The 27,119-nt window shown below is 44.0% G+C and overlaps 1 protein-coding gene across 4 annotated transcripts in view; it reads left to right on the top strand.

Annotated features, from left to right (window-relative positions):
• Positions 1-225: 225 nt before the first annotated feature.
• The window catches only part of LAMP2 (lysosome associated membrane protein 2), a 29,248-nt gene continuing 2,354 nt past the window's right edge, over positions 226-27,119 (top strand). The window contains exons 1-9 of one of the 4 annotated variants that reach the window (XR_015948647.1): positions 226-439; positions 3,155-3,273; positions 5,540-5,750; positions 7,401-7,562; positions 8,359-8,651; positions 9,388-9,501; positions 10,295-10,361; positions 10,973-11,140; positions 24,381-24,650. Coding sequence is in view for 3 of the 4 variants with exons in the window: in XM_035113779.3 (XP_034969670.2) it covers positions 358-439; positions 3,155-3,273; positions 5,540-5,750; positions 7,401-7,562; positions 8,359-8,651; positions 9,388-9,501; positions 10,295-10,361; positions 10,973-11,140; positions 18,008-18,150 (1,359 nt within the window). In the remaining variant the exon portion in view is untranslated. Of the gene's footprint in view, positions 440-3,154; positions 3,274-5,539; positions 5,751-7,400; positions 7,563-8,358; positions 8,652-9,387; positions 9,502-10,294; positions 10,362-10,972; positions 11,141-12,558; positions 14,563-18,007; positions 21,935-24,380; positions 26,890-27,119 lie in introns of those variants that run through there. The other 3 variants (XM_035113782.3, XM_035113781.3, XM_035113779.3) reach the window with 3 other exon arrangements.

The following is a 27,119-nucleotide window of genomic DNA, read 5'->3' as shown; positions in this document are numbered from 1 at the left end:
AAGCCGCCTCGAGTCCCGTCAGACGGAGTTTAATAAACAAAGACCTTTTAACAGCAACAGTGAGGAAGAGAAGAGGGCAGGCTGTAAACAATCACGGGCAGCCCAACGTCACCCTCCCTTGCCGGTTGCCGGAGAAGCGGCTGAGGCTGTGAACCACAAAGACGGTGGCGGGGCGGGGCCGGCGTTATGATTGGCTGCCGCCGCGAGACCACGCCCAACGACTCCTCCTCCTCCACCCTCCCCCGCCCCGTTCGCTCGCTCTACTCAGGTGACTGGCATCGAGGTCGCCGTCGCCACCTGCGCCTGCCCGCTCGTTTCTTCCGGCTCCAAGGAAGCCACTTCTCCTCCGCCGCCGGCATGCAGACACTGAGCTCAGCCGCCGGTCGCCTCCCGGGCCCTCTCTTCTGCGCCCTCGTCCTCTTCTTGCTCGAAGGATCAGGTGAGCACCGGCTCTGGGGGGAAAGCGGGGCTGAAACGGCTGCCGGGGGGGGGAGGGCAGTGGGATTGGATAGACAACCCGTCCCACAAAAAAAAAGAGCTGGAAGGGATCCCCAAGGGTAATCTAGTCGAACCCCCTTGCAATATGCGGGAATCCCTCCCACAGGTGCCCCTGGGTGGTTTCAAACCACCAGCCTTCTGGTGTTTACAGCCAGACGCAAACACACTGCACCACAGAGAACTCAGACCGAAGCTGGGAGGGTGCCTGTTGGGCCACTGCGTGAGTCGCCAGACCCACTCTGTGTCCATCGCTGCTGTGTCTATAGAAGTAGCATCCAGGTTTTTTGAGCTGCTGGAGAATGGAAGCTCTTCAAATGACTTGCAACCCTCAAGCTGGGAGCGTGCCTGTTGGCCCCCTTCATGAATCTTAATCATGGAATTGTAGAGTTGGAAGGGGCCATGAAAGTAATCTAGTCCAATCTCCTGCAGTGCTAGAATCCTTTGCCCAGCATGGGAGCTTGAACCTCAGGTGGAATCTACACACATATAAAAAAATGCTGTGAAGATGCTTTTTTTTAATAATATATTTTTTTTGAAAAATACATTGAATTTTGCATAGCTCGCTGTTGCCATGTAGTGTCACGTTTGTATATTGCACTTTCAACACATTTTATTTGCAGCTGCGTAGATGAGTTAAGAGCTTCATGCTCTACCTCCTGGGCTATCTCAGCTGTCCTGCCTTCCTCTCTGCGACTAGTGCATCCTGGATATTCAACTGCTGAATTTAGCAGATCAAGAAGAATGGGCTGTCTTCAGGGGAGGCTCACCTGTTACATCCCTGCATGAGTGGGTGTTCCAGACTTACTTGCTTCCCCCAGTTGTTCATTACTGGGGATGTGGGGTTTGGTCTATCTATGCTCTATATTGAACAGGAATGAACCACTGCTGCTAGTGATGCTGAGGTGCACATCAACATTGGCCGCTCCAGGGAAGGAGATGGCCCGTGTTGTATGTCCCTGCATTACCTGGTCTTGTTAGCCTCCCAGGAGAATTCTGCTGGTGTGTGCCTCTACCTTGAGGGCAGCTGAGTGATTCAGTTGTCAGTTGCCTTCTCCCATCTCTCTATTGGGAGGGTATTCAGTCATTTGATTTGCTGTGGATGCTCATCAAAATCAGTTGTTGCGTCCTCTGCCTAAGTCGAGACTTGCCTCTTTCCTGTGGGAGATGTGCTCAGCACAGTGGTGTGTGCAGAAATGCAGGAAATTGGGTAACTGCTGCTCTTCTCTGTTAAAAGTGAACTTTGGGATCAGGAGTGAACTGTGCCTTCAGTCAAAAAGTTGGGGTGTATTCAGAATTGGGAGGAGGGGCTGTAGCATGGGGCAGAGGAATATCTGAAAAGTAAAGGTCAGATAAGGAGCCATTTTGGAAATAGGTTGACATATTTTCCTTGCCCTTTGAAAATTCTAACCTACTTCTCAGGCAAGTAAGGCTGCAGAAGAGGTAGCTCCAGTTACCATAATTAAAAAATAGAAACCTTGGAATTATAACTTCTAAAGCATACTCTTAAAAGCACTGAAGAAAAACTAAAGACAAGAATTTCTTTTCTTTTCAAATAATCACAAGGCAGCAAAGCTAACTCTGAAATGTTAAGATTGTAGTCCTAAGCCTTCTTGCCCCCAAGAAGTAAGCCTTGCTGAATTTGGAACTTGCTCTCCAGTAAACATGATTAAATGTTACTCAGGCTGTGAACGATTGAACTGTCCATAGCTTGCCCAGTTAAAAGCATGATTAATACCTGGCTGCAGATTTTGAGAGGGGCCCATAAAGTGCTCCTTTCAAATGGTAAACAAAAAAAGTGGGGGTATTGCACTTTACTACCTTAATGAGAGTGCAGAAAACAATGTTTTGTTACATGTGCAGATGTTCTTTAAACACCTGACATGGCACAGAGGCATTGCTGTCTGCTAAGAGCAGGACATAGTCTACAGGGGGTCATACCGTAGCTTGGTGGTTAGAGCATCTGCAATGTATGCACAGAGATTCCTCACAAATCCAGTTTAAAGGCTGTCGAGAAAGAATCTGAAGAGCTGTTGCCAGAAAAGGCAAGTACAGTACTGTGCTGGGTGGACCATTGTTCTAATTTGGCTAAAGGCAGCAACATGTCCTAGTTTAAGAAGTGAAACGTGAAGCTTTCCCATGGCTACATATGAGTTAAACTTGGGTTGAGTACGGTATGTTGCAGCAATGTTTTATCAGTCAAGATCTCTTACAAAAGAGTTAGCTGGTTGAAATAAAGCGACTTCAGAAGAACCTTGGGGTTCTATGCTGGTGCTCTTGCATTTGGTGAACCAAAGTCCCCAGTCATTCCCAGGCTCACAGGACATCAGGGAACAGGACTAACCCAGTTTTCCCTTTCTGCTAGCACAAGAGGCTCTGTGTCTCTAAAGAAGTGGCTCACACGAAATGCTACCCAAAAGCACTGAGGTCCCACAGAGGCATTTTGGAGTTCCACCAGTAAGATTAGGGTTAGTGTTCCTCTGAAAGACAGCTTGCTTACCACCGCTATTGTCCCTCTGTGATGTGCTGCTGCAGAGGAGGAGTATTTGGGGCCATTTTATTGTGTTAAAATGTAAGCCTGTCAAAGGAGCCTGAATTTAAAGTGTGAGTTTCTAGAGATGGTTATAACACATTGTCTAATGAGCAAACAATATTCTAGTTGTTTACCAGGCTTATGCTGTGGATGTAGAAGTGAAAGATGCATCCAATGAGACATGCCTATTTGGAAAATGGATTATGAACATCTCTATAACATATGAAACTGAACACAATGAATATGTAAGTATCTAACATGTTATTGAAACTTTCAAAATAGTGTTTGTGTGTGCAAACATATGTTCCTATATTAAGTATGTGTCATGAATAGTTCCTATTTAGGTATCTTAATGCTAAACTATATTAGCATTGCACTTTAATTCCTAATTAAGCTGCTATTTCAGCATGAACAAGATATACCTACTAGTGTTAATATATTTCTTGCTAAATTTAATATCCCACTTCTCTTAGGTGATGGTGACTGACCCAAAGTCATCTAGTGAGCTTCATAACTGGTCATAGGGTTTCAGCCTGGTTCTTCCCAGACTCAGTACAGCAGACCTGGGTTCTACAATCCTGATGGTAGCGTTTGTTGCAACTTTAGGGTTTGATTGGAGCTTGGCCAACTTTCAACGCCCGCCCGCCCCCCCCCCATGCCTGTACCTTTACTTCTACCTCCCCCAGGCACATGCATCAAGCATTCAGTTCCCACCCCCTATACCAGGCATCCCCAAACTTTGGCCCCCCAGATGTTTTGGACTACAATTCCCATCTTCCCCGACCACTGGTCCTGTTAGCTAGGGATCATGGGAGTTGTAGGCAGAACATCTGGAGGGCTGCAGTTTGGGGGTTCCTGCCCTATACATACACTTTCTCATAGGCAAGCAAACAAATGCATACAGGCAGCCACAACTGGTAAATTTAGCCTTCCCCATTCCAACGCTGGGGTGGAGGTGACAAGAGACATCCGTGTTTAGACAAGATCTCTAAAGAGGCAGAGGGATTTTATCTCCCTATCTAGCACTAAGCATCACAGTTCCAAATTCCGAGATTAGCCCCTCTACCTGCCATTTAGCCTCAGAAGAACAGGCAGAGAGCTTATATAAGAGACATAAGAGAATGCTTTAGTTGTTCCACAATGATTCTGGGTAATTGGCAGATAAGTGTAGTTTCCCCCCAAAATGCCTTGGAGGCCAAATGAGAGGAATCTGGTGGGCCTAGGTACATCCAGTCACTGGCCAGAGGTTCCCCACATCTGCACAGCACCATTCTTGGCAACACCCTGGAAGAAAAATCCCTTTAAAATCGGCTTAAAACAAGTGCAGTAAATGGGTTGCATTTAAATGCATGTACCAAATCTAACAAAAGATGAATTTTAACAAGGAGAAATGTAAAGTACTACACTTGGGCAAAAAAAAAATGCAAGGCACAAATACAGGATGGGAGACACCTGGCTTGAGAGCAGTACATGTGAAAAGGATCTAGGAGTCCTGGTAGACCACAAACTTGACATGAGTCAACAGTGTGATGCAGCAGCTAAAAAAGCCAATGCAATTCTGGGCTGCATCAATAGGAGTATAGCGTCTAGATCAAGGGAAGTAATAGTACCACTGTATTCTGCTCTGGTCAGACCTCACCTGGAGTACTGTGTCCAGTTCTGGGCACCACAGTTCAAGAAGGATACTGACAAGCTGGAACGTGTCCAGAGGAGGGCAACCAAAATGGTCAAAGGCCTGGAAACAATGCATTATGAGGAACGGCTTAGGAAGCTGGGTATGTTTAGCCTGGAGAAGAGAAGGTTAAGGGGTGATATGATAGCCATGTTCAAATATATAAAAGGATGTCATATAGAGGAGGGTGAAAGGTTGTTTTCTGCTGCTCCAGAGAAGCGGACACGGAGCAATGGATTCAAACTACAAGAAAGAAGAGTCCACCTAAACATTAGGAAGAACTTCCTGACAGTAAGAGCTGTTCGACAGTGGAATTTGCTGCCGAGGAGTGTGGTGGAGTCTCCTTCTTTGGAGGTCTTTAAGCAGAGGCTTGACAGCCATATGTCAAGAATGCTTTGATGGTGTTTCCTGCTTGGCAGGGGGTTGGACTGGATGGCCCTTGTGGTCTCTTCCAACTCTATGATTCTATGAAAAGGGACTTGTCTTGAATATAGGTAGGAGAACTTGAATTCTCTTCCAAAAGTCAAACACAGTACAGTCAGACCTTGGAAGTCAAATGGAATCCATTCCAGTTGTCCATTCGACTTCCAAAACATTCAGAAACCAAAGCATGGCTTCTGATTGGCTGCAGGAGCAGCCAATCAGAAACTGCAGAAAACCCCATAGGATGTTCCAGGTTTGCGACGTTTGGGAGCCAAAATGTTCGGGAACTAAACTGTTCAAAAACCAAGATATGACTGTATATAGATGGCGCTTTCTAGAAAAAAGACAAATGTCCTCCTGCTGATACTGGGAGTACTGGTCAGTGACTGCTGTCTGTTTTCTTCAAAATGTTTCAGAAAAACACAGTTCTTACGTTCCCTGAACATGTAAGGTATGATGGAAGCAGTTGTGACAACGAAATATCTGGCCCTGTGCTAGCTATAGAATTTGGAGAAGGTCATTCTTGGAATATCAGCTTCACAAAAACAAGCGACACCTATCAAGGGATCATCTCCTTCACCTACAACACCAATGACACAACACTGTTTCCAGATGCCAAAATGAAAGGTAAAGGTGGCATTTCAAGTTACCCTGCAATAGTTGTTACAGCTCTTAACAGGGTGAACCCCTCACTTTAGAAAGAAGTGCCTTTTTTAAAATTCAGAGGCTGAATAATTCAAGTTTACAGCAAAACCGATTCATTACTTGGAAAATTTGTGCAACTTTATATTTGTGAAAGTTCCATGGATGAGGATATTACATAGTAAGTGTTATACTGCAAAGCTTTGTAAAATTCCATGCTATAATTGCTGCTCCTTTCCACCATGGGGCCCAGAAGTCCCTGTGGTGGCATCTGGGCAAGGGCGGAGCTTTTCTATAATAAAAAAAGGTATCAAAAGTGGCACTCTGTTTCCATGATCATAGTCCTAAGCCCACTGCTATTCTTGCTCCCCTCCAACAATTGCCACCTCCCTGCAACTCTAGCTAGGATGGCCTTGCTGCCTTGACCTCTCTGTTTTAAAGAGGTGTGATGATGACGACAACAACAACAACAACTACTACTACTACTACTTTTTATTTATATCCCGCCCATCTGGCTGTGCCTCCCCAGCCACTCTGGGCGGCTTCCAACAAAATATTAAAATACAATAGTCCATCAAACATTAAAAGCTTCCCTGCTGCCTTCCGATGTCTTCTAAAAGACTGGTAGTTGTTTTTTCCTTTGACATCTGGTGGGAGGGTGTTCCACAGGGCGGGTGCCACTACCAAGAAGGCCCTCTGCCTGGTTCCCTGTAACTTGGCTTCTCGCAGTGAGGGAACCGCCAGAAGGCCCTCGGAGCTGGACCTCAGTGTCCGGGGAGAACAATGGGGGTGGAGATGCTCCTTCAGGTATACTGGACCGAGGCTGTTTATAAGCCTTTTAAATGCCTTCTAGTAAGACAAATTTGGGATTCGGTACATAATAAAATGTATTTTTGTAGTAAGATAGTCAGAAGAGCCTGCTGGATCTGGTCATCAGCCCATCCCATTGGCCCATCTAGTCCAGTTCTCACCATAGCCAAACAGTTCCCTATGGGAAACCAGCAAGCAGAGTTTGAGCCTAAGACCACTCTTCCCCTCCTGTGGTTTCCAGCAATTGGAAACTTGATAGTTCAAACCATTATTGTCTTGAGCTAGGCTGTAGCCTACTATGGCTTATGCCATATTGGTTAGCCTTCAATTTAACCACAGAGCTTTTTGTAGCCAGAATTACAACTATGTACCAGAATTATAACTATGTACCCAGGTGGCGCTGTGGTTAAACCACTGAACCTAGGGCTTGCTGATCAGAAGGTCGGTGGTTCGAATCCCTGTGACGGGGTGAGCTCCTGTTGCTTGGTCCCAGCTCCTGCCAACCTAGCAGTTCGAAAGCACGTCAAAATGCAAGTAGATAAATAGGAACCGCTACAGCGGGAAGGTAAACGGCGTTTCCATGTGCTGCTCTGGTTTGCCAGAAGCGGCTTTGTCATGCTGGCCCCATGACCTGGAAGCTATATGCTGGCTCCCTCGGCCAATAATGCGAGATGAGCGCGCAACCCCAGAGTCGGTCACGACTGGACCTAATGGTCAGGGGGTCCCTTCACCCTTTACCTGAGATGCACAAAGACCTTCTTGCTTGGCTTTAATGTTCATAATATCAGTTGTCTTAAAAGCATCTGTTGTTTTTCTTTTTAATAGGACTAATTACTACCTCTACAAACTATCCTTTGCATCCAGTTGATCTAGACACAGTTTTCATTTGTCAAAATGTGGACTTCGTTGAATCTGGCAGTGTTATACAGAACTTCCAGAATGTCATCCTCGAGGCTTTTCTTCCCTCTGGCAACCTAAGTAACCAAAGTTAGTAGTTCATAGTCTTATGCAAACATTTTTTCCTCCACCCTAAGGGTTGGGGAACCTGTAGCCCTCCAGATGTTGTTGCACCACCACTCCCACCAGCTTCAGCCTTCATGGCCAGTGGTTGCAATCATGGGAGTTGTAGTCCAACAACGTTTGAAAGGCTCCTATTCTAGCAATTTTACAAAGCTTCTGATGAACTTTGCCAGTTTATCTAGTCAGCATATCTATTTGATTAGCTTCAAGTGCCCTATCTGAGTTTAGACATCTGATGTGGGGACTGCTAAGGTTTTTTGAGGCTTGTTGCTTCTTCTAGGAGTGCATTATTATTATTATTATTATTATTATTATTATTATTATTATTATTATTATTATTTACTTCCAGAAAATAGGTTCTGTTGCTGTGGTTTCAGAGTCTTAATCCTTGGCAGTCCCCTTGTTTAAAAAGTTCCTAGTTGGCCTTTACTGGTTTTCTCCTGTTTTGTGCGCACAAGCTATAGGAACATAGGAAGCTGCCTTAAACAGAAGAAGACCATTGGGTCCATCAGCTCAGTATTGTCTACACTGGCAGGCAGCAGCTCTCCATAATTTCAGGCAGCATTCTCTTCCAGCTGTACTAGGAGATGATGGAGCTTGAACCTGGGAACCTTCTGCATGCAAGGCAGGTGCACTGCCACTGAGTTCTGGCCCTTTGATGGTCTTCAGTATCTTCATAGTTGCGAACAGGTGAACAGTTTGATGTTCTTCAGGTCTGTGAATTTAGTTCTGTGCTGCTAGTGTATATATTTCTATTTTGCAGAGACCGTGTGTGATAAAGATGCTGTAGTCACCCCTGAGCCTGATGTTCCTCATACGACCTCCACCTCCACCTCCACCTCCATCACCAATACCACCTCCATCACCAATACCGCCTCCATCACTAATACCGCCTCCATCATCACCAATGACACCACAGTGGAGGCTAACACAACGTTCTCATCACGTTCCATCAGCCAACCAGATGAGATACCTGCCACAGGAACCTACTCTGTTAAAAATGGCACCGAGATCTGTCTTCTGGCAAACATGGGGCTGCAGCTGAACATGACAAAGGTCATTATTTTAGTCAGTGCTTTATCTATTGGGCACATAAGCTCTGGTTTCAGGGCATCTAACAAAGTTAAACATAAACCACTAACAAATACATTTCTTTCTTTATTTCTTTTTTAAAAAATCCATTAGCAGCAGATAAAACAGCAAAAAGTCAGATAAAAGCCATAGAAAACGCAACAACTTGTAAGGTGTTGCATAAATCAAAAGGTGGGCGGTCCTCTCCCCGCCCCCACACCTTTAGCTCTGCAGCTGCTAGCTTGTATAGTTGTATGCTTGGTGAAAGGAATGCAGTTTGTGGTGTGTGTTTAGCAGGTGAAAGTGCCCTGGAATAGGAGCTCCCAAAACCTTTGAAGATGGCATTCTGTTCTGCAAGTTGTAAGTGCACAGCTCACCCACAGAGGGAGCCCAAGTGCATAAGGCTGAGAAGCTGGTGCTTGTTAAGGTACTAGTTTAGATCAGTTACTCTCCTTGGAAATGTAAGGTGGACGGGGAAATAAGCACCCCCTTTTAATATTTTGGAATCTAGCAGTGCTGATCTGATTGGATAGTCAGGCTAGTTCTACAACAGAGTATAGAAGCTATTCGGTGTTTATGAACAAGCATCTGACATTCTTTATGGGCATGGGGAAGCTTGTGAAAGAAGTATTGTGAGCTGCTTAATTTGTGGTTTGCTCTGGGTTTTCATTTCCTTATTAAATTTCTCTATTGAATTTATATCGCACTGTTCTTCCCAAAGACTCTTATGAACATTAATCCAAACACAACTATAGCTAGCGGGAATTGTGGCAATAGATCTTCTGTCCTCACCCTGACAGATACCAGCATCGTGCTTGACTTCACTTTTGCTGTCGTAAGTAACTCATTATTCTGTGTTCATATATGTGGGAAATGAATTCAGCTTCATTGCAGGTTCTTGAAAACTTCTTTTTCCATTCAGATTGCATCACCCTTTTACTGTCATGATGGAATTAGTCGCTCTCGCAAGAGCAGCGTAACAACTCTGCTATTGTATCGGGAGAGGGCGCATGAGTGTTAAGAGCCCTGTTTGTGCCTCTTATGAAAGTGCAGGAGGATAACCAGAAATCAAACTTTATTTTTTAAAAACTACTGCTGCTTGTTGACAAAGTCGCAGCAGTATTGCTAGGCATGGTTGACATAGGAAGCTGCCTTATACTGAGTTAGACCATTGCATCCATCTAGCTCAGCACTGTCTACACTGACTGGCAGCAGCTCTCCAGGGTTTCAAGCAGGGGCCTCTCCTAGCCCTACCTACAGGTACTGAGGATTGAACCTGGGACATTTTGCATGCAAGGCAGATGTTCCACCTCTGAGGTACAGCACACCCACACATTGCAGTTAAGTTTTACTTGCTATGTCACATGCCCTCAACTCATAGTTTTTAAGGAAGAAGTTCAGCATGTTAGTGAAAAGCCATTGAAGAAAATCTCTTTTTCAAGATGACTAAGGAGGGAAGAAGCTTCTCTAGTATCAAAATTGATATTTATTAATGCTAGTGGTGGCTTATTGTTAAGTCGGGCCCCCTAAAACTTCTGTCTGATGCTTAACAAGAAAGTTTTTGCAAAGGTATTTTTACGCTGTATATGTATTATGTATATGTAACGATGAATTGCTTGCTTAAACAGAAGAACACAAGCATTGAAAGATTTTACCTGAAAGCGGTGGACGTCACTGTGATGAACCCTGTAAATGGTAAGATTCTAGCTGTAAGCAGTCAAGTCAGATCTTTTTATTTGGTCTCAACATTTAGCATGCCACACCTTGGTTGTACTTACCATAGCTGGATGTATGCATACTAGGGCTAATGCAAAGTTAAGGCCACTCTGCTTTGAGTCAAAGGTGTCCTTGTGTCCGAAACTGAAAGGTAGATTTCACAGGCCGTAAAATGCAGAGACTTGTTTGGGGTGGCTGTTTCCTTGCCACCCAAAGTGGCAGTGTCAACAAGAGATTACCTTGTGGCATCAAGGCACCATGAGAAATTACCTTACTGCCCCCAAAAAATCAAGTGGGTGCTCCCTCTGAAATTGTTCACAGAATTCAGACACCCACAAAATCAGCAAAGTTCTCCTCATTTTGCCACACACAAATGGAGTAGCAAATTTGAGCATGGCATTTTACCACAGCCCTGATTTGTAAACTGATTATCCTCTAATAAATTCAGCTTGTACACATTTCACAGCAGGTAAATTTTCCCAGTTAACATAACCCTCGAACAAATTGGCCTGCAGTACTACTTTTAGAAATGGGAGCTTATAAATTGTTCCCCTGCAAGTCTTCACGCAAAATGTCTTCTTCCTCCACAGGAACGCAGTATGCTGCAAGTGACAATCTCGATTTCTGGGAGGCCTCCCTCGGAAACTCATACATGTGTCGAAAAAAGGAGAATCTTGTAGTGACTCCTTCATGTAGCCTGAACGTCTTCAACTTAAGGATCCAGCCATTTCAAGTACAGAATGGCGAGTTCTCAATAGGTAAGAATGATTCCCACCCACCCACCCACCCACCCCAAAAAAGCAGCCTTCGGAAGCTTTTGAGTTTAAAAACCAAAGTTTTAGATAGGTATAAAACAGCAAAGAAAACTCACTGTTTACTTGAAAAGTGATTTATTGAGCCCAACAAGTGGGCCAAGTTTAATTTTATTTGACTTGTACATTGCTTTATGCTAAACTCTTAAAATTATTTACAATATATAGATAATACAATAAAATGCAATGAATAGAATCTTGGCTGGCTCTCAGGGAGCAATTGGATGCTGTGCAGTTGTTAAACTTACGGTAGAGCTGTGCTAGAAATAATGGAAATGCAGGTTTTATCAAAAGTACTATTGGTAGGAGTGAATATATCTTGACTAAATTGCTGCTATTGAATTTGGGATCTGTAAGAACTGGGCAAAGCCCTCTCCCAGCTGCACCATTCCTGTGGAGGGATATCCTGGCAGAGATCAACCTTGCAATTAAATAGTAAGCCTGTTTTATTTCAGCCGATAGCTTTCAGTTCTGACATAACCTGGGCTTGTATTTGTGTACTGTTAGTGTGGTTCTAAGGGTACACTTGAGAAGGGGGAATTATTTGAAGGATAGAATGGATCTTAAAGAGCAAACCTGATTCAGACAAGTGCATGTTGCACTCTAAACAATGGCAGGTGACTCTCCAAAAGCAGAGGCTTCTGTTATGTGGCATTTGTTCATTTGTTCATTCATTTATTTGAATCTGGCTTGATGGTTAGCTTTCAAAAAGCCTTTGAGCCCAGTAGTTGCAGAATAATAAATTTTAGGCAGCATAATTGCTTGTCACCTCCCCCCTCCCAAAAAAACCTACCGGTATATTGCAAGAGCAATAGTGATTAAAGATATAAATGTAAATTTGCCCCCCCCAAAAACCCCCCCAGTATTTCAGGATTCAGATAACATTTCTTTAAGGCATAATGTATTCTACAATTAGGAATAAGCATCTTCTATTTACCACAAAAATCGATCTACTATAATACAGTATTATAGTATTATTATCTACTATAATACTGGTATGCTTCTGAATACCAGTTGCTATAAACAATGGGGTGTTATTGCACTCAGATACTTCCTGTGAGCTGCCCATGAGCATCTCCATCAGGATTCTTTTTAATGTTCTTATGACAAGCATTTGATTTTAACAAAATTTTCTTGTAAGCTTAGTAACTTCAGGCATATATCGGCAAATTTTGAATCGTTTTAGTTATCTAATAAATCTTCTGTTTTGGAAAACAGGGAGGGTTGGTATAACTTGGTTGTTTGTCAGACCAAAGGCCAGAATTCTAGCATGTAGGATTGTAATGCTGCTCGCATAAAGGCGAAGGCATAGCTCTTGGCAAACATCATATATTTTCTTTTGTCACCACCTTTCTTGTCTACAGCACGAGAGTGTTTGCTGGATGATGACACCTATCTAATCCCAGTAATAGTTGGCGCTGGTCTTGTGGGCTTGATTATGATTATAGTGGTTGCTTACGCGCTTGGCAGAAGACAGAGCCAACCCGGATATCAAACCTTGTAAATTTTGTGTGACTTGTTCTTGGCTTTGGCTGTGATTTCTAAAGAAAAGTGCAAGCTCCCAAATGGAAACCAGCCACTAAAAAGGTCCAAGATTCTCTCCTCCTTAAAACTGTGGAGATGGCCCCCCAAAACAAAACATGATCAAGAATGTACCTCTTCTGAGCATAATAAGGACGTCATAAAAATGTATTGGGACTGACTAATAGCCATGGCAAAACCAGCCCATGGAAAGTTAACCTTTCAAATACATTTGTATGCAAACTTCATGTGTAGAAATGTACCTGTAAAGCAGGCAATGGTACAAAAAGGAATCACAAAGGGTGACCCACTTAGGGTATCAAGAGCAGCATGGAAAAGCTGGGGTTTGTACTTACTGCTTTGTACACTCCATCCTTTACAACTCAAAGGTAACCTGGCTGACTTGGTGACTTGTAGCCCAGGATACCAGTCAGGGGAGCTGTGCAGTGCTTAAGCAGCATTTTTCCAGCTCATGGCATTCAGCAATTAAAATCCCTTCGCAGCCACCTCAGCCCAAGCAAACCTGAATAATGTCGGCAAGGATGTAAAAGCTTTTCCTTTACTAGCACCATGGCACTACTAACTTCTGAAGCTTGTAAATCCTAATTACTGTCTGGTCCTACCTGGTCAATTGGAAAACCGCAGAGCTGGATCATGTGGGAGCTTAGTATTGCTATCTTGCTACCTGCAGGGATAGAGGAGGAACCCTTTATCTTACCATTCTCATTCCTTTCTTTAAAATAAAAAAGAGAGAGAATCAGAGTTCAAAGTGCCCTTAACTTTTACAGCAAATAACTGGGCTTGCTGTTAAAAGTCTATTTGTTCCATTGTAGCCATTGATACAGGCTTGAAGCTGTTAAGTCTGTTTATACTTACTTGTGCACTAAAATAGAAACTACCGTATGTTCTTGGTTATACAACCTTGGATATTAAAAAAGTAAGATCCATGATTATCACTACATTTGGGGCAAGCTGCTACCTGGAGTATACTGCCATGGGCAGGGTGAGAAAAATTGATCAAAAATAAATGTCTGCTCTACATTTTACAGCAAATGACTTTGGTGTACAATGTACTACTCAGTTTCCAGTAAGATATTTAGTTACATAAAAGACCACTGAAAAATGTAGAGTTTCTGCAACAATTGATTCCCTAAATGTGTAGAGCAGGCATCCCCAAAAGTAAGCCATCTGTTCTGAGGGTTTAAATTGTGCCTTTTCAGAACCACCTTGGTTTGGAATTCTCTAGCCTAGATGAGTAAGAGTAGGGTTCCCCTTAAAGCAAGAATTCATTCACTGTGGCCCTTTACCCCCCATGGCTCATTATGATAAGAATGAAGAGAACAAGGTGGCAATCCCCACCCATGCTGCAATTTATCTGCTTGTGTTTCCTCCTCCAAACATAAATCAACTTGCTTAAATCACCCTTGTGAGCTGTCTGCTAGAAAGGTCTTTCCTTGGCTTGGCAATTTGATGATTTTTGCATGTGTGTTTGTGTTAACATGTACCAGCTTACTGAATTTGTCATAGCAATTTGTCATTGCACATATGCCATAACAGATTTAGACCAGACGCAGTGGGTCAGAAATGGTGGCAAAATGTGCCCCGGAAAGCTAAGCAAAGGGCACACCTTCATCTTGAAGGTATAAAATTGCTTCTGCTAAGCACACGAGCTTTTCTACTTAAAATCTGTACAGCTTCAAAGTGACTGGTTTGTGTTAAAACACCTGAAACTTTAATGTCTGCTTTAATCTGTTGAAGCCACTGTCTTTCTTATATAATTGTATTTCTATGCAAGGACTTGATTGTCTGTGCACAAAATGCTTTAATAAAGAATCTTCTGTTCCTAAGGAAGCTTGGTCACATTGCTTGATTGAAAAGCTTTTGTGAAAGTCTCCTCAAGCACCTTTGCCCTCTCCCTATGGTTGGACAGTAGATTATGTGTTACTATAAAGCTATGGTTTTCCAGATGACTCCTTCCAGGTAACTTACCTGCTGGTTGAATTACTGGTGCATCTATCACGGAAACCCTACAGAAGTCCTAGTATACCTACAGATTGGCGTGAGGGGCTGCTGTTCACTCCCTTTTGACTGCACCCTATAATGCATCCTGTGTCTGTACAGCGTAGGGCATAATCTGTAGTGGTGGGGAAACTGTCACTAAATAATGTTTTGTCCCTTGTCTTATCTCCATTTTTGAAACTCCACGGTCGCCTCTTTCTCCATTTTCCTGAAACACAGTTTGAAAGCTACTGCTGCAAGGCTAAGCCAGATGACATAAACTCATCACTTGCAGTTAAAAATAGCAAAAGCTTGTGAGGGCAGGGGGAAGCATATGAGGATTGCAGAAGATGGGGAGGGGAGGTTTAAAACTTTCCCTCCCTGATGCAATCCTGACAAATTGAAGAACCCTTAAAAGTTGGTGCTGGTCTGGACAGAAAAGCCTCTGTTGGCACCAGTGCAGACCTCCCTGTGAGGGCTGATGCATCAGTTAAAAATAACAGAGTGGGGACATCAGGACCATGGCATGAGAGGAAAAGGTTAAACCTCCACACCCCATGTTCTGTGGACCTGGCAAATCCTTCCCTGCTATTTTTAACTAATATGATTGCAAGTCCAAAAGTTGGCTCTAAAAGCAGAGATGGCTAAAAGGTAGACTAAGTAGACCAGACAGAGTAAACAACACTTACATGCAGCTTTTGCAATCTTGCAGGGTTTAAATATGTAAGCTATGCAAGACTGGATTGTAGTTAAGAATCATTCCAGTGCACACTATAATATTGCCTAGATCCTGCCTCTCCATAAATCCTCTTTAAACACTTATATGTCTTTAATTTTTATCCTGTCTGGGGAAAAACAGGAAGAGCTGGGGAAACCATGTTAATAGCTGAACCCTGCATGCTCAGATGTTCTGAAAGCACTCACTTGGGCTTAGAATTCGCAGCATCAATAGCTGGACCCATATTACAGTATCTAGGTAGTATATCTCCTGCCAACCTAGCAGTTCGAAAGCACGTCAAAGTGCAAGTAGATAAATAGGTACCACTACAGCGGGAAGGTAAATGGCATTTCCGTGTGCTGCTCTGGTTAGCCAGAAGCGGCTTTGTCATGCTGGCCACATGACCTGGAAGTTGTATGCGGGCTCCCTCGGCCAGTAACGCGAGATGAGTGCCGCAACCCCAGAGTCGGTCACGACTGGACCTAATGGTCAGGGGTCCCTTTACCTTTAGGTAGTATATATCAAGGCAGTTTGATTCACTCAATTAGGGTGTGTTTGTACTATTTAGCAGCTGCATTGTATGGCCAAGCTGCATTACGCATGGAGGATTGGAATGTGGGGCCAAGTCCTTCCTCTCTTTGGCTTGGACTAGAAGGCATCAGGTGTTTAAGCTAGCTGATGTCCTTCAAAACTACCCTGAAACTCCCTTAGACTAGGTGGTATCTGGGAAGGTACACATGTAAGACTTACTGTCTGTATCTGGGCACTCATTTGGAGCTAAGATTTGGGCTGCTGTCAGGACGCTTTCAGGGCAGCCAAATCCCTGCATAGTAGCATTAGGACAATTTTTAGCCTTGCCGTAAGATGTGTATGGTCTACATCAGGCTATGGGCAACCTGTGCTCTTCCGTATGCTATTGGTCTGCAGCTTCTGGAAGCCCCAGCCATTGCAGTTAATGGCCATGGAAGAGGGGAGTGGGAGCCCAGCAACCGAACATCTGAAGGGAGATTGGTTCCCCATCTCCTGCCTAAATGGGCTTAAGGCTGAGCTGTCTTACCTTGTGCTTGAAGTATCGCTGAAGTAGAGGCAAGGCTTTCAAATCAGCATGGCTGGGATCAGGCTGCAGATCCTGAAAACGTGCATAGTAGTAAGAGAAGCTCCTTTCAGTTGTGTTAGGCTGGCTCTAGAAAATCACAGGTACTCTGAAAGTGAACTAGTGCACTCCTATGCTTGTAATACATGTCCAGTATAAAAAGGGTGGTTTTTAAAATATACATAGGCGTTGCTTCTTGGGGCAGCAGAATTATCTGCTCATTTTTACAGTCTGCTCGTTTTTACAGTCACAATCCCAATAATGTCATAGCAGGGACAGGGGACTTTTGATCCTCCAGCTGTTGGTGAAATCTAGCTCTCATGGGAGTTGTTCAACATCTGGAGGGGCAATAGTCTGGCACCCCAACAGTTGCTGGATAGCAAAAAGATTGAACATTTAGGGAAAGAGAGTGTTTGCAAGACTATGCCATCATATGCACTTGGAAGAAGGAAATAGTGCTTCCAAGTTCCTACTGTTGTTGGGAAGGACTGCATCTGTAAATAATATTTGTATTATCTGCAGCTAGAGACACACATTCTGTACTGTAAAATGGGTAAACAATTTCTATGTTTGGTAGCGTAGTATTTCCTGTAAGGGGTAAACTCTGTGACGTCCTAATTCAGTAACTCCTGAGCGAAGAGAAGGAATTTTGCAGATTGCCTGAATTTGCACCTCATAAAATGGGCTCTCTGAGCCTCCTTGTTTGGGTAGATTTGGGCCCAATTTCGTGGTCTGTAATGATACCCTAACATTCCACAAAATTCTGGGCGTTTTGTATGCAAGAATACTGCACACATTTCTAATAGCCCTAGAGATGTTTTGTGTTAGTATGCTACCTTCAGCTAAAGTTACGACTTTTAGGGAGTGGTGAGGACCATGGAAGGCCAGGGTTAGCCCAGGAAATTATTTTTGCAAAAGGCCCTGGTTCTGGCCTTCCCAGAAAACATCTAGCTTACTACTTATGGAAACAGGGTCCTGAGCAACAGAAAACAGTTTTTGTCCCAGTAAGGTTCTCCTTTGTTTCAATATCAATGGTGGAAATGCATTGCAGAATAGTTTGTTTTGATACCGAACCTTTTTGCACCTGGGGCCCAGAAGTGGGACCATGCACACACAGTGGGGTGGGTGGGGGAAAAGAGAAGGTTTGGGTTCGGGTTATAACTTGCTGCTGATAGCTGCTCAGGGAGGAATGGAGTTTACGCCAGGAATATGGCTGGTGGGGATGAATATCCCAGTATGTCATCCTCCCCAAACAATCCCGTCTCCCCATCACAGTTGTGCCACCAAGAGGCTATTTGGTGGGCTGGAGATAGTGCATCTGGAGGAGTGTCAACTGAGAGGGCAGCTTGGGTACTTGCACGCCCACACTGAAGGCATCTAGGTTTCCCACACAGGCAGCAAATGGGAAGGGGGAAGAATTACTTTGTCATCCAAACGGGACCTCTCAACTGCTTAACATTCCTATTACCCTTTCTCCATCCAGCTGAAGATTGCATCCCAGAGGTGGACTACTTCTTTGTGCCCATTATGGTGGGAGCATCTCTGGCAGGATTAATTGCTCTCGTTCTTATGGCTTATTTTGTTGGCCGCAAAACTCGTCCTAACGCTGGCTATGAGCAGCTCTAAAAGCAGGGTGCAGTTTGGGCTGAGTGCTTCCACTTTCAACCCACGAAGGAGTGATTTGCACCAGAAGAGTCTTCTGTTGTCACACACATGTTGTTCAGAGAGACAAGCCTCCTGCGTGCTTGTAAGAATAAGTGTGAAGCGACTTGTTTTGAATGTGGATAGGCCAGCTTAAGCCAAATGTACTTTTTTCCAAAAAACAAATCATTGCAATGCCAAAATACCATGACAGTACAAGCCACCTCAGATGTCTTGTCCTCTCAGACCTGATGCAAAGCTAATACTGATTTCCTGCATGCCATACCTTCCAAACAGACACAAGGCTGTTTGATGGATTTCTGTATTTTAATATTTTGTTGGAAGCCGCCCAGAGTGGCTGGGGGAACCCGGCTAGATGGGCGGGGTATAAATAATAAATTATTATTATTATTATTATTATTATTAGGCTGGCTGTGCAGGAAGCCAGACTTTACAACAGCTTAAAACACAAGCAGGTCTTGAGCGTATTTTAAAGCTCAGGTGTGAATCTGAGGAATGAAATGTTGTGGACTCATTATGGGGCTTCTTGAGTGATGTATATTAAAAAGACCTTAAGCCATTTACCTCCTGATTTTGTGAAGTAAATATTTTGCATTAATGGGCCCCTCTGCCATTTATTGAGCATTTTGAGTTTTCTACTTTTCAGAAGTGACTTATATCCTATTAATAAATAAATTAAAAAAATAGTAATACTGTAGTCCAAACATCTGAAGCGGTCCTCACTCTGGTTGTGCCAGCCAGCATTATATAAAATAGGGCACTGTAGCCTCATTCTAATGTTTGTGAACGACTACCAGTTGTCTTCCTGTGGGTTGTGTTAAATAACTGTGTTTATAGAGTCATTGTGTATGTAATACACTGCCTATCATTTTGGCAGAATTGGCTTTGCATCTTGTGCACTGTTTACTAAAATAGCCTTGATGTCCCTTGCTGGGGCAGAAGAACAGGATATATGCTTTTAAATAAAAATGAAGATACCCTTTTAGAACACTGTTACTGAAAGAAACATTCAATTATGTAAAGCAGAGATGGGAAGCCTGTGGCCTTCCAGATGGATGGTGCTGGACTACAGTTGCCATCACCTCTGACCTTCGGCTATGATGGGAGTTGGAATCCAACAATATCTGGAAGGCCCCAACTTCCCCTTCCTGCTATAAGGCAAGATCGCCTTTGGGTCATCAAAACTATGTTTCAGTACCGCACATGGAAAGAAAGTAAGTCAGGATCCCTAACTTTGTGTAAAGACTTCCTGTAATAACAACAGCAAAAAATGTTTATGAGGGTGTTGTAATATTTTGGAAGTTGAAAATGTTACAATAATAAACTGACTTGCCTTATTATTCAAGCAGCGTGGGAGCTGGGTGAAGCCTTATGATGATGATGATTATCTGGCTCTTCTTCCAGAGGCTTCCTTGAAAATCTTCCCCAAGGCTGCTTCTGAAATCCAAGCCTCTTGCTATTTAAAGTGTTGACATTCTGTTGCCTACACACTGTTAAACTCTAGGTTAGATTACTGAAGCATGTTACATGTGGGGCTGCCTTTGAAGACTGCTTGAGAACTGCAGCTGGTGCAGAATTGCTCAGCAAGATTGTGCACCTGTTTAAGGTAGTTCAAGCATAAGGTGCCATTTCTGGAACAACTCTGCTGGCTGCCAGTTAGTTTCCAGGCTCAATTTAAAGTGCTGGCTTTAACCTATATAAAGTCTTATGCAGTTCTTGACCCCCAGTACCTTAGAGACTACCTCTCCTCCCCACATAAGCCACCACACAGCCTGCATTTTCCACCTGAGGCCCTTCTCAATGTGCAGAAAGTGGCAAAACAAGTACAGGCCTTTTCAGTGGTGGTTCCCTGTTTGCGGAATGCTTTCCCCATGAGGCATGCCTGATGCCATTATTATCCATTTTCAGGCATTCCTATTCATCCAAGCTTTCGGTTGTTAAATATGTAAAGTATTTGGTATTTCTATGGTGGTCTCTTGTCTTTTTATTGGGGGGAGTGTTGAGGTACTTATACCTTACATATATATATTACAGATGTGCTGTTTGGGTTTTAGTTTTATTCTGGGTTTTATGTTTTGGTTTTAATTTTGGGGTCACTTGGTGTCACCTTTTCTGAAAAAAGGAAGTAATGCAATAAGTAATCATAATAATATTTTAGCCTTCCCATCAACTCTGCAAAAGGAGAACAGGGCACAGAGCCTTTCTCATGCTCTATCTTGTTCTGTCCTTGAGGCAAACATCATCATGACAGGCAGTAGTAGCCCTGCAGTTCATATACAGATGTCATGTTTGAGATGTCATGTTTCTCCTGTCTTGTTTGTGTAGAGATAAGGGAACTTCCTGGCTCAGGCTAGAGGTCCGTTCCCAATTTCAAGGCACCAGCATCATACTTTTTTGAGGCTGGGATTTTGCGAATAAGCAAGTTACAGTAAGTTGCTTTGACAGAGTTTAGACCTTTGGGGGTGAGTCAATACAGCCTGGCAAAACAAACTAACTAACTAAGTTACAAACAGCAAAACAGACTAGCTATTTTGCTGCCATGTACCTGTGTTAGTATATCTGTTGCATTGGATTAATTACTTAAAATGAAGTAACTTCCATTGAGATTTGCTATCTGGCCTCCTGGAGGAGACTTTGACTCATCATGGGCTACTGGCTATTTGCAAGGCTGTTTCAACACAGGTATATTATTCCCTCCACCTTTTCCTGCACACCTGACTGCAGAGAACAGCAAAATAGGGGCAGCTGCTAGGGTTGTGAGATTAACTGGGACTTGATGAGAACTGAGCAAACCTACCAAGGCACTGCATGATGTTCTGTTTCCTTATGCTAGGCTTGTTATTGCCTTCTGCTTAAAAGCAAACAACGATGCCCAATTTGTACATAAAGCTCTGGACCAATGTTTCATGAACATTGAATCTTGCATTACTGTTTTTAAAGTGTTGCCAGTGCACGTGACCCCAGATAGAGTTATATGGGGCAATATAGATAGGCTTCTGCTCCCAAGTTTACAATCTGAAAAATAAAATAAAAATGTAATCCTTGCTGTAACTGGGAATTAAGATTAATGGTGTAGTCCCAACTGTATGTACCCAGTAAAATATGGCTTTCTCCCAGGTAAGTGGGGTTAGAATTGCAGCCTCTTCACCAAAGGCTATGCTAAAAAAAAACCTGGCCTTTCAGGAAGGATTGCAGGTCATCAGGGTTCAAGACTCTGGGGCAGGTTTGGGGGTGCCGATGTTGCTAAACTACAACTCCCATCAGCCCCGGCAAGCATGGAGGGCTAAGGTTCCTCATATGAGCCCTGCAGTGCCCCCTCCATATGCCCCACCCCATTTTCTACCCCTTTCTGGTTAAAGAGATCCCCGCTACCCTTGGGCAGGTGGGTGGGGTTCTGAAATAAAGCTAGCCATGAATTTTCAGTCTATTCCTATACAGATAAAAGGTAATATAGCAAAAGAAAAGAAGGTACAAAATGAGCCAGCTTGTTTTTCGATGGCACAGTAACCCAAACATTGCATTGCCTTAAAGTTATGCTGTCGGTTTGCTAACTCTTAGTAAATAATGTATAAGCTTTTAAACTGTGCATGGGATTATCATTTTTGTTATTATGGCATGCATTTTTTGTGTTTTTATATTGTAAACCACCCTGCGATCTTCCGATGAAGGACAGTATAGAAATGTAAATAATAATAATAATAATAATGATAATAATAATAATAAAGTAAATGCTGAGAAAATTTAATAACTTGTTCCTCGTGCAGCCAACAATTGACCATTTTGTTCTCTTTGCCTCCTTACTGTCTGTTTTAAAATTCCTCTTTGCCCAATACAGTATTTCCTGCTGTTTCTGCAGGATGGTGCTAAATCTTCAGTTTATTGTAACTCATGGATAAATGTAGAGAGTTACTCTCCTTTCTGTAGCACAGACTTGTGTTTTCTCCCTGCCGTTGGCCAGATGACACAGTGATCTGTTTACGAAAAATATTTGAGTCACCTCTACACCGTATATCTAAAGCACATGGCTTCTCCTGATGAATCATGGGAAATGTAGTCTGTTAAGGGTACTGGGAATTGTAGCTTTGTGGGGTACGTACCCGGTAAGCTACAGTTACCAAAATTCTTTGGTGGAAGCCATGCTCTGTGGATGTCATTGATCTCATGCTGAAAGCAACACTACATCACCTAACAGCTAACAGCAATTCACAATCCAATTCTAATTATGTTTACTCAACGAGTCCCACTGAGTTCAGTGGGATGTACTCCCTCGTAATGATGCTTAGGACTGCAACCTAAGTGGTGCACGAACATTTGGGGGAGATTTCCCTTTTAAAACATGCTAAGATCCTGAAACCCCCAGTTCCTAACCAGGACCAGTCCAGGACAATTTGCTGTCTGTGGCTAAAGAACAAAGTGACATCTCTTCCCTATTCTGTGCACAAAGGCAGTTCAATCCTACCTACTGGCAGCAGAATGTACTCCATTGCAGCTGAGGTCAGCCACCTGGCTGAGGGAATCGATTGGCAGACATTGCCCTGCCCACTCACTGCAGAGGCACTCCACAGAGGCAGCAGCCTCACCCTTGTCTCATAGGACAGCTAGCTCTCCCCCTAAACCCAGTCACAAGTTCTAAGAATGAGGTCAAAGGAAATCTGCTCCTTCTAGAGCGTGGAAGCCACTGCAAACAGAGTGGAGAAAATATGGGCTCATTGCAAAAGCATTCAGAGCTGAGCTTTAATACTTCACTGATCACAATGCTAAAGTGACTTTCACGTATCAGTAAGTACTCTGGAGTCTATTATCAGGAGTGAGGCAATGGGGTATCCCGTAGTGATGAGGAAAAGAGACTGAACTACATATTTAAATCTAGACTTCAGGTGTGGGGTTTTCTGCTTTTCTTTAGCTGTGTGCTTTCCTATAAAACGGGCAAATATTTATGGTTAGAGCCACCGTACTGTAGTGGTTAAGTGTGTTGTGCCAGGACTTTTGAGGCTAGAGTTCAAATCCCCACACAAGCCATGGAGCTCCCTGGGTGGCCTTGGGCCTGTCGCCATCACTCAGCTTAACCTTTTCTCACTGGGAGGTTGTGAGGGTAAAATGGAGGGACAAAGGAGAAAGATGTGCGCCACCTCGAGATCCTTGGGTTAGAAATGCAACAAATAAAACAGGCAAATCTTAAGGACATCTGTTGGCTTTCCTGACATTCCTGTGAGTCTACCCAGTGGGCACATCGGCATTAGTTTCACTGGTTCCGTTTTACACACCAAGCACTGTAGAAGTTCCAAAATTTCAAAGGTGGCTGGCTGGAGAAACGAAATCATAAACTTGGGCCTCACCTGCACTATAGATTTAAAGCAACAGCATACCATTTTAAACAGGCATGGCTTCCTCTCCCCCCCCCCAAGAATCCTGGGAAGTGTAGTTTGTTAAGGGTGCTGAGAATTGTTAGGAGACCCCTATTCCTCTCAGCCATTATTCACAGATTTCCCTCGTAGGAAGCCTTTTGACTGTTAAACTACTCTAGTCATTGTAGGCCTGTTAGGGGTAGTAAAGGTAAAGGTACCCCTGACCATTAGGCCCAGTCACAGATGACTCTGGGGTTGCGTCACTCATCTCGCTTCTACTGGCCAAGGAGCCAGTGTTTGTCCGCAGACAGTTTTTCCAGGTTTTGTGGCCAGCATGACTAAGCTGCTTCTGGTGAACCAGAGCAGCGCACGGAAACGCTGTTTACCTTCCTGCTGTAGCAGTACCTTTTATCTACTTGCAGTTTGATGTGCTTTTGAACTGTTAGGTGGGCAGGAGCTGGGACCGAGCAACGGGAGCTCACCCCGTCATGGGGATTCGAACCGCCGACCTTCTGATCAGCAAGCCCTAGACTCTGTGGTTTAGGCCACAGCTCCACCCGTGTAACAGTGACATCCTAAAAACACTCAACAGCCTTAGCAAACTACAGCTCCCATAATGTGTTTTTTTTTGGTGGTGGGGGGGACCTCTATGGCTGTTTAAACTAACTGACAGGATTCTGCTTTAAATGTGTAGTGTAGATGGGGCCTAGGTTAGGAAACGAGTTGCAAATACGTCACTTGTGCTTTTGCTAATTTGTGCTCAGATGCTTGCTCTCTTCACTAACTTCCTGTCCCCCCACTCTCTGTCCTCCCTCTCCCTCCTCTCTTTTTAATCTTGTCTTCCTACAGCTGAAGAGTGTCCCAGTTCTGATTTCCTCTTTATCATCCCCATTGTGGTGGGTGTTTTCATCGGACTCCTTATCGTTTTTGTCTTTGTCTTTTATATGATCGGAAGGCGGAAAAGTGACAGTGGCTACCAAGCTGTATAACCCTGTTATGTGCTGCTGCTGCTGCTTTTCATTCTTTCTGTTCCCGCTCGCCCCGTACCCTTAACAGACTTTCGAGCTCATGGTTTTCTTACAGTAAAAGAAAAGAAGAAGGAAAACACACACAAGCAAGGTAAATATAATTTGTGCATACAACAAGAGGTAGGAACTGCTGACTGAGGCTGCTGCCTACTTTGAGCATTTTTTTTTTTTTTTGGACTCCCCTTCACCACTTGAAAACAAGACTGATAGTTTTCTGAAGAAATAAGTGTTGGAAACAAATCTCATCCCTCTTCAGCTTACGCTTCCGATTTGCATTTCCTGGACTCTAGTTATTGTGTGGGTATCAAAACAGATAGCAAACTTTCAGGGGGCGTTTGCAGCTTTAGGGAGCAGCAGTAAATGCCATAGGAAGTTTCCTCATACCAAGTAAGACCATGGGTTTATCTAGCGCAGGGCGACCCAACTTTTCATACCAAGTGGGCCGCAAGAGTTTTTCGACATGGAACCCATGGGCCGTACACTGCCTTACACAGGAAGGAGAGGCTAAAATTTCACACATGCACCCAGCCTTCATGCTGCCTTCCCAAAGCCAGATAAGCAAGGGGTTGGGCGTTGGGAAGGCTCCCATAGCCCTCCCACCTTCTTCTCAAAGCTGCAAAAGTGCTACTGGTAACTAGGCTTTGAGAAGGAGGGTGAAGGACTCTAGGATCCTGTCAGAGCCCTCAAGCCTCTTTCCCTAAGCCCAGTGCACATAGCCCTAAACGTTTTGTGAATCACAAAACATTTAGGGCTATGTGTACCCCCAGAAAAAAAGCACTGCCTGATACTGTCTACACTGACCAGCAGCAGCGTTCCAGGATTTGGGGCAGGAGAACAAACCAGCCCTACCTGGAGATGCCTGGGATTTAACCAGAGACTTCTTGCATTTAATGCAGATGTTGTACTGAACTGTTGAGATAGGGCTTTTTCCCTTAAAGGTTTTCAACATTTTTGGGAGTGAGGCTCTAGTTAAAGGTCAATTGTAACTTTAATTTCTGTGGCCACTTCATACATGGGTAGGGAAACTGTGACCCTCCAAGGTGCTATTGGATTCCAACGTTTGGCGGATAATTGGGGATGATGCGAGTTGTAAGCAACAGGCTTAGTAGATGAAAGTGAATCAGCTGCCTTATAGCAGACTATGCTATTTGGTCATCTAGCAAGTAGGAACATAGGAAGCTGCATTATACTAAGACAGCTCAAAATTCTATCTAGTATTGTCTGACTGGCAACAGTTCTCCAGGGTTTCAGATATGGGTTTCTCTCAGACCCTACCTCAAGATGCTGGGACCTTCTGCATGCAGAGCAGCTGCTTTACCACTGAGCTAAGTATGGCTCTTCCCCATGTCTTCTCCAGGGACTGGGAACCTCCAGCTGCTATTTGGCCAACTGTTGGCCAATGATTTGGGATGCTGGGAGTTGTAGGCCAGCAACATCAGGAAGGCCACAAGTTCCCAAGTCCTGATACAGCAGTTTGCAGAAGGCCCAAATTACCTTGCACCCATGGGAGCTTTGGACTTGAATTTCTGGAGCAAGAGCCTCACCCCCTTAACCACGTCACCCCACATATCAAACTACTTCTGACACCAAACCTGCATGGAAGGAGACATGACTGTTCAAAGAGAACAAAAAGGTCAAACAAGCTTACTGGACAGGTGGATTATTTCTCCCACAGTACAATTACTTACAGCACAGAAGCAGGGCCAGCTCTAGGGGTAGGCTGGATGGCGCCAGGATGCGGGGGGGCAGGGGGGGCAGCGCGCTGCACACGCCCACCAGTCGCAGCAAGGGGCGGGGTGGGGGCGGCAGAGCAATCTCCGCACCACGGCGCCCAGGCGCCCGACATGCTTAAGACGGCCCTGCACAGAAGCTTAGCTTTGGGTGGGTCCAAAATATTTCATTTACAGCAACAGGTACTACCTATTACAGGCAAAATGTGAATGCCCATGGAAGTTTGCTCCTAATTCTGGAGATGTATAAGCAGGTAAGTCTTGTTGAGGCCAATGAGACTTACTTATAAGTAGGTTTGTGTAAGACACATAAAACATAGGAGAGTCACCAAACATGTAGAAGAATCCTGAAGAATCTTGGCTGCATGGCTAGAGAGATCCCATCATAGATGGTTATTTTTGTAGGCATTTCACTATGCCGTAGGGTGGGGGAGGAATCTGTAGCCCTGCTGGAACTAAACTCCCATCAGCCCTGACCGTTGGCCTTGTTTGGTGGGAACTGGAGTCAACCAGCATTTGGACTGTCACACTGTCCTCATCCCAAGCTTAAGGTAATGTGAAGAGTCTCCTTCAAATGTAAATACAACTTGATTTATCATACTGGTATGTCATTTTTCATTCCCAAGGATACTCGGAGCAGTTCACAATAATAAAATCAGGTGGAAGTGCAAGGTGCTCTGGGTGGTACCACATGACTCAGGTATCCCTAACAAAGACCTGAAATGTATATGCTGGAAGTTGTCCTTGCAGATGGATTTGCTGAGGGAGCAGATCCATCTGTTTTTGCCCTGGCTAGTTACCTAAGTCAGGAATGGGGAAATGGCATCTGG

This window comes from Zootoca vivipara, chromosome Z2 (assembly GCF_965207765.1).
Source record: "Zootoca vivipara chromosome Z2, rZooViv2.hap1.1, whole genome shotgun sequence".
Lineage (NCBI taxonomy): Eukaryota > Metazoa > Chordata > Lepidosauria > Squamata > Lacertidae > Zootoca > Zootoca vivipara.
Note: the sequence above shows the minus strand (reverse complement) of the source record. Positions and strands in the feature narration are given on the sequence as shown.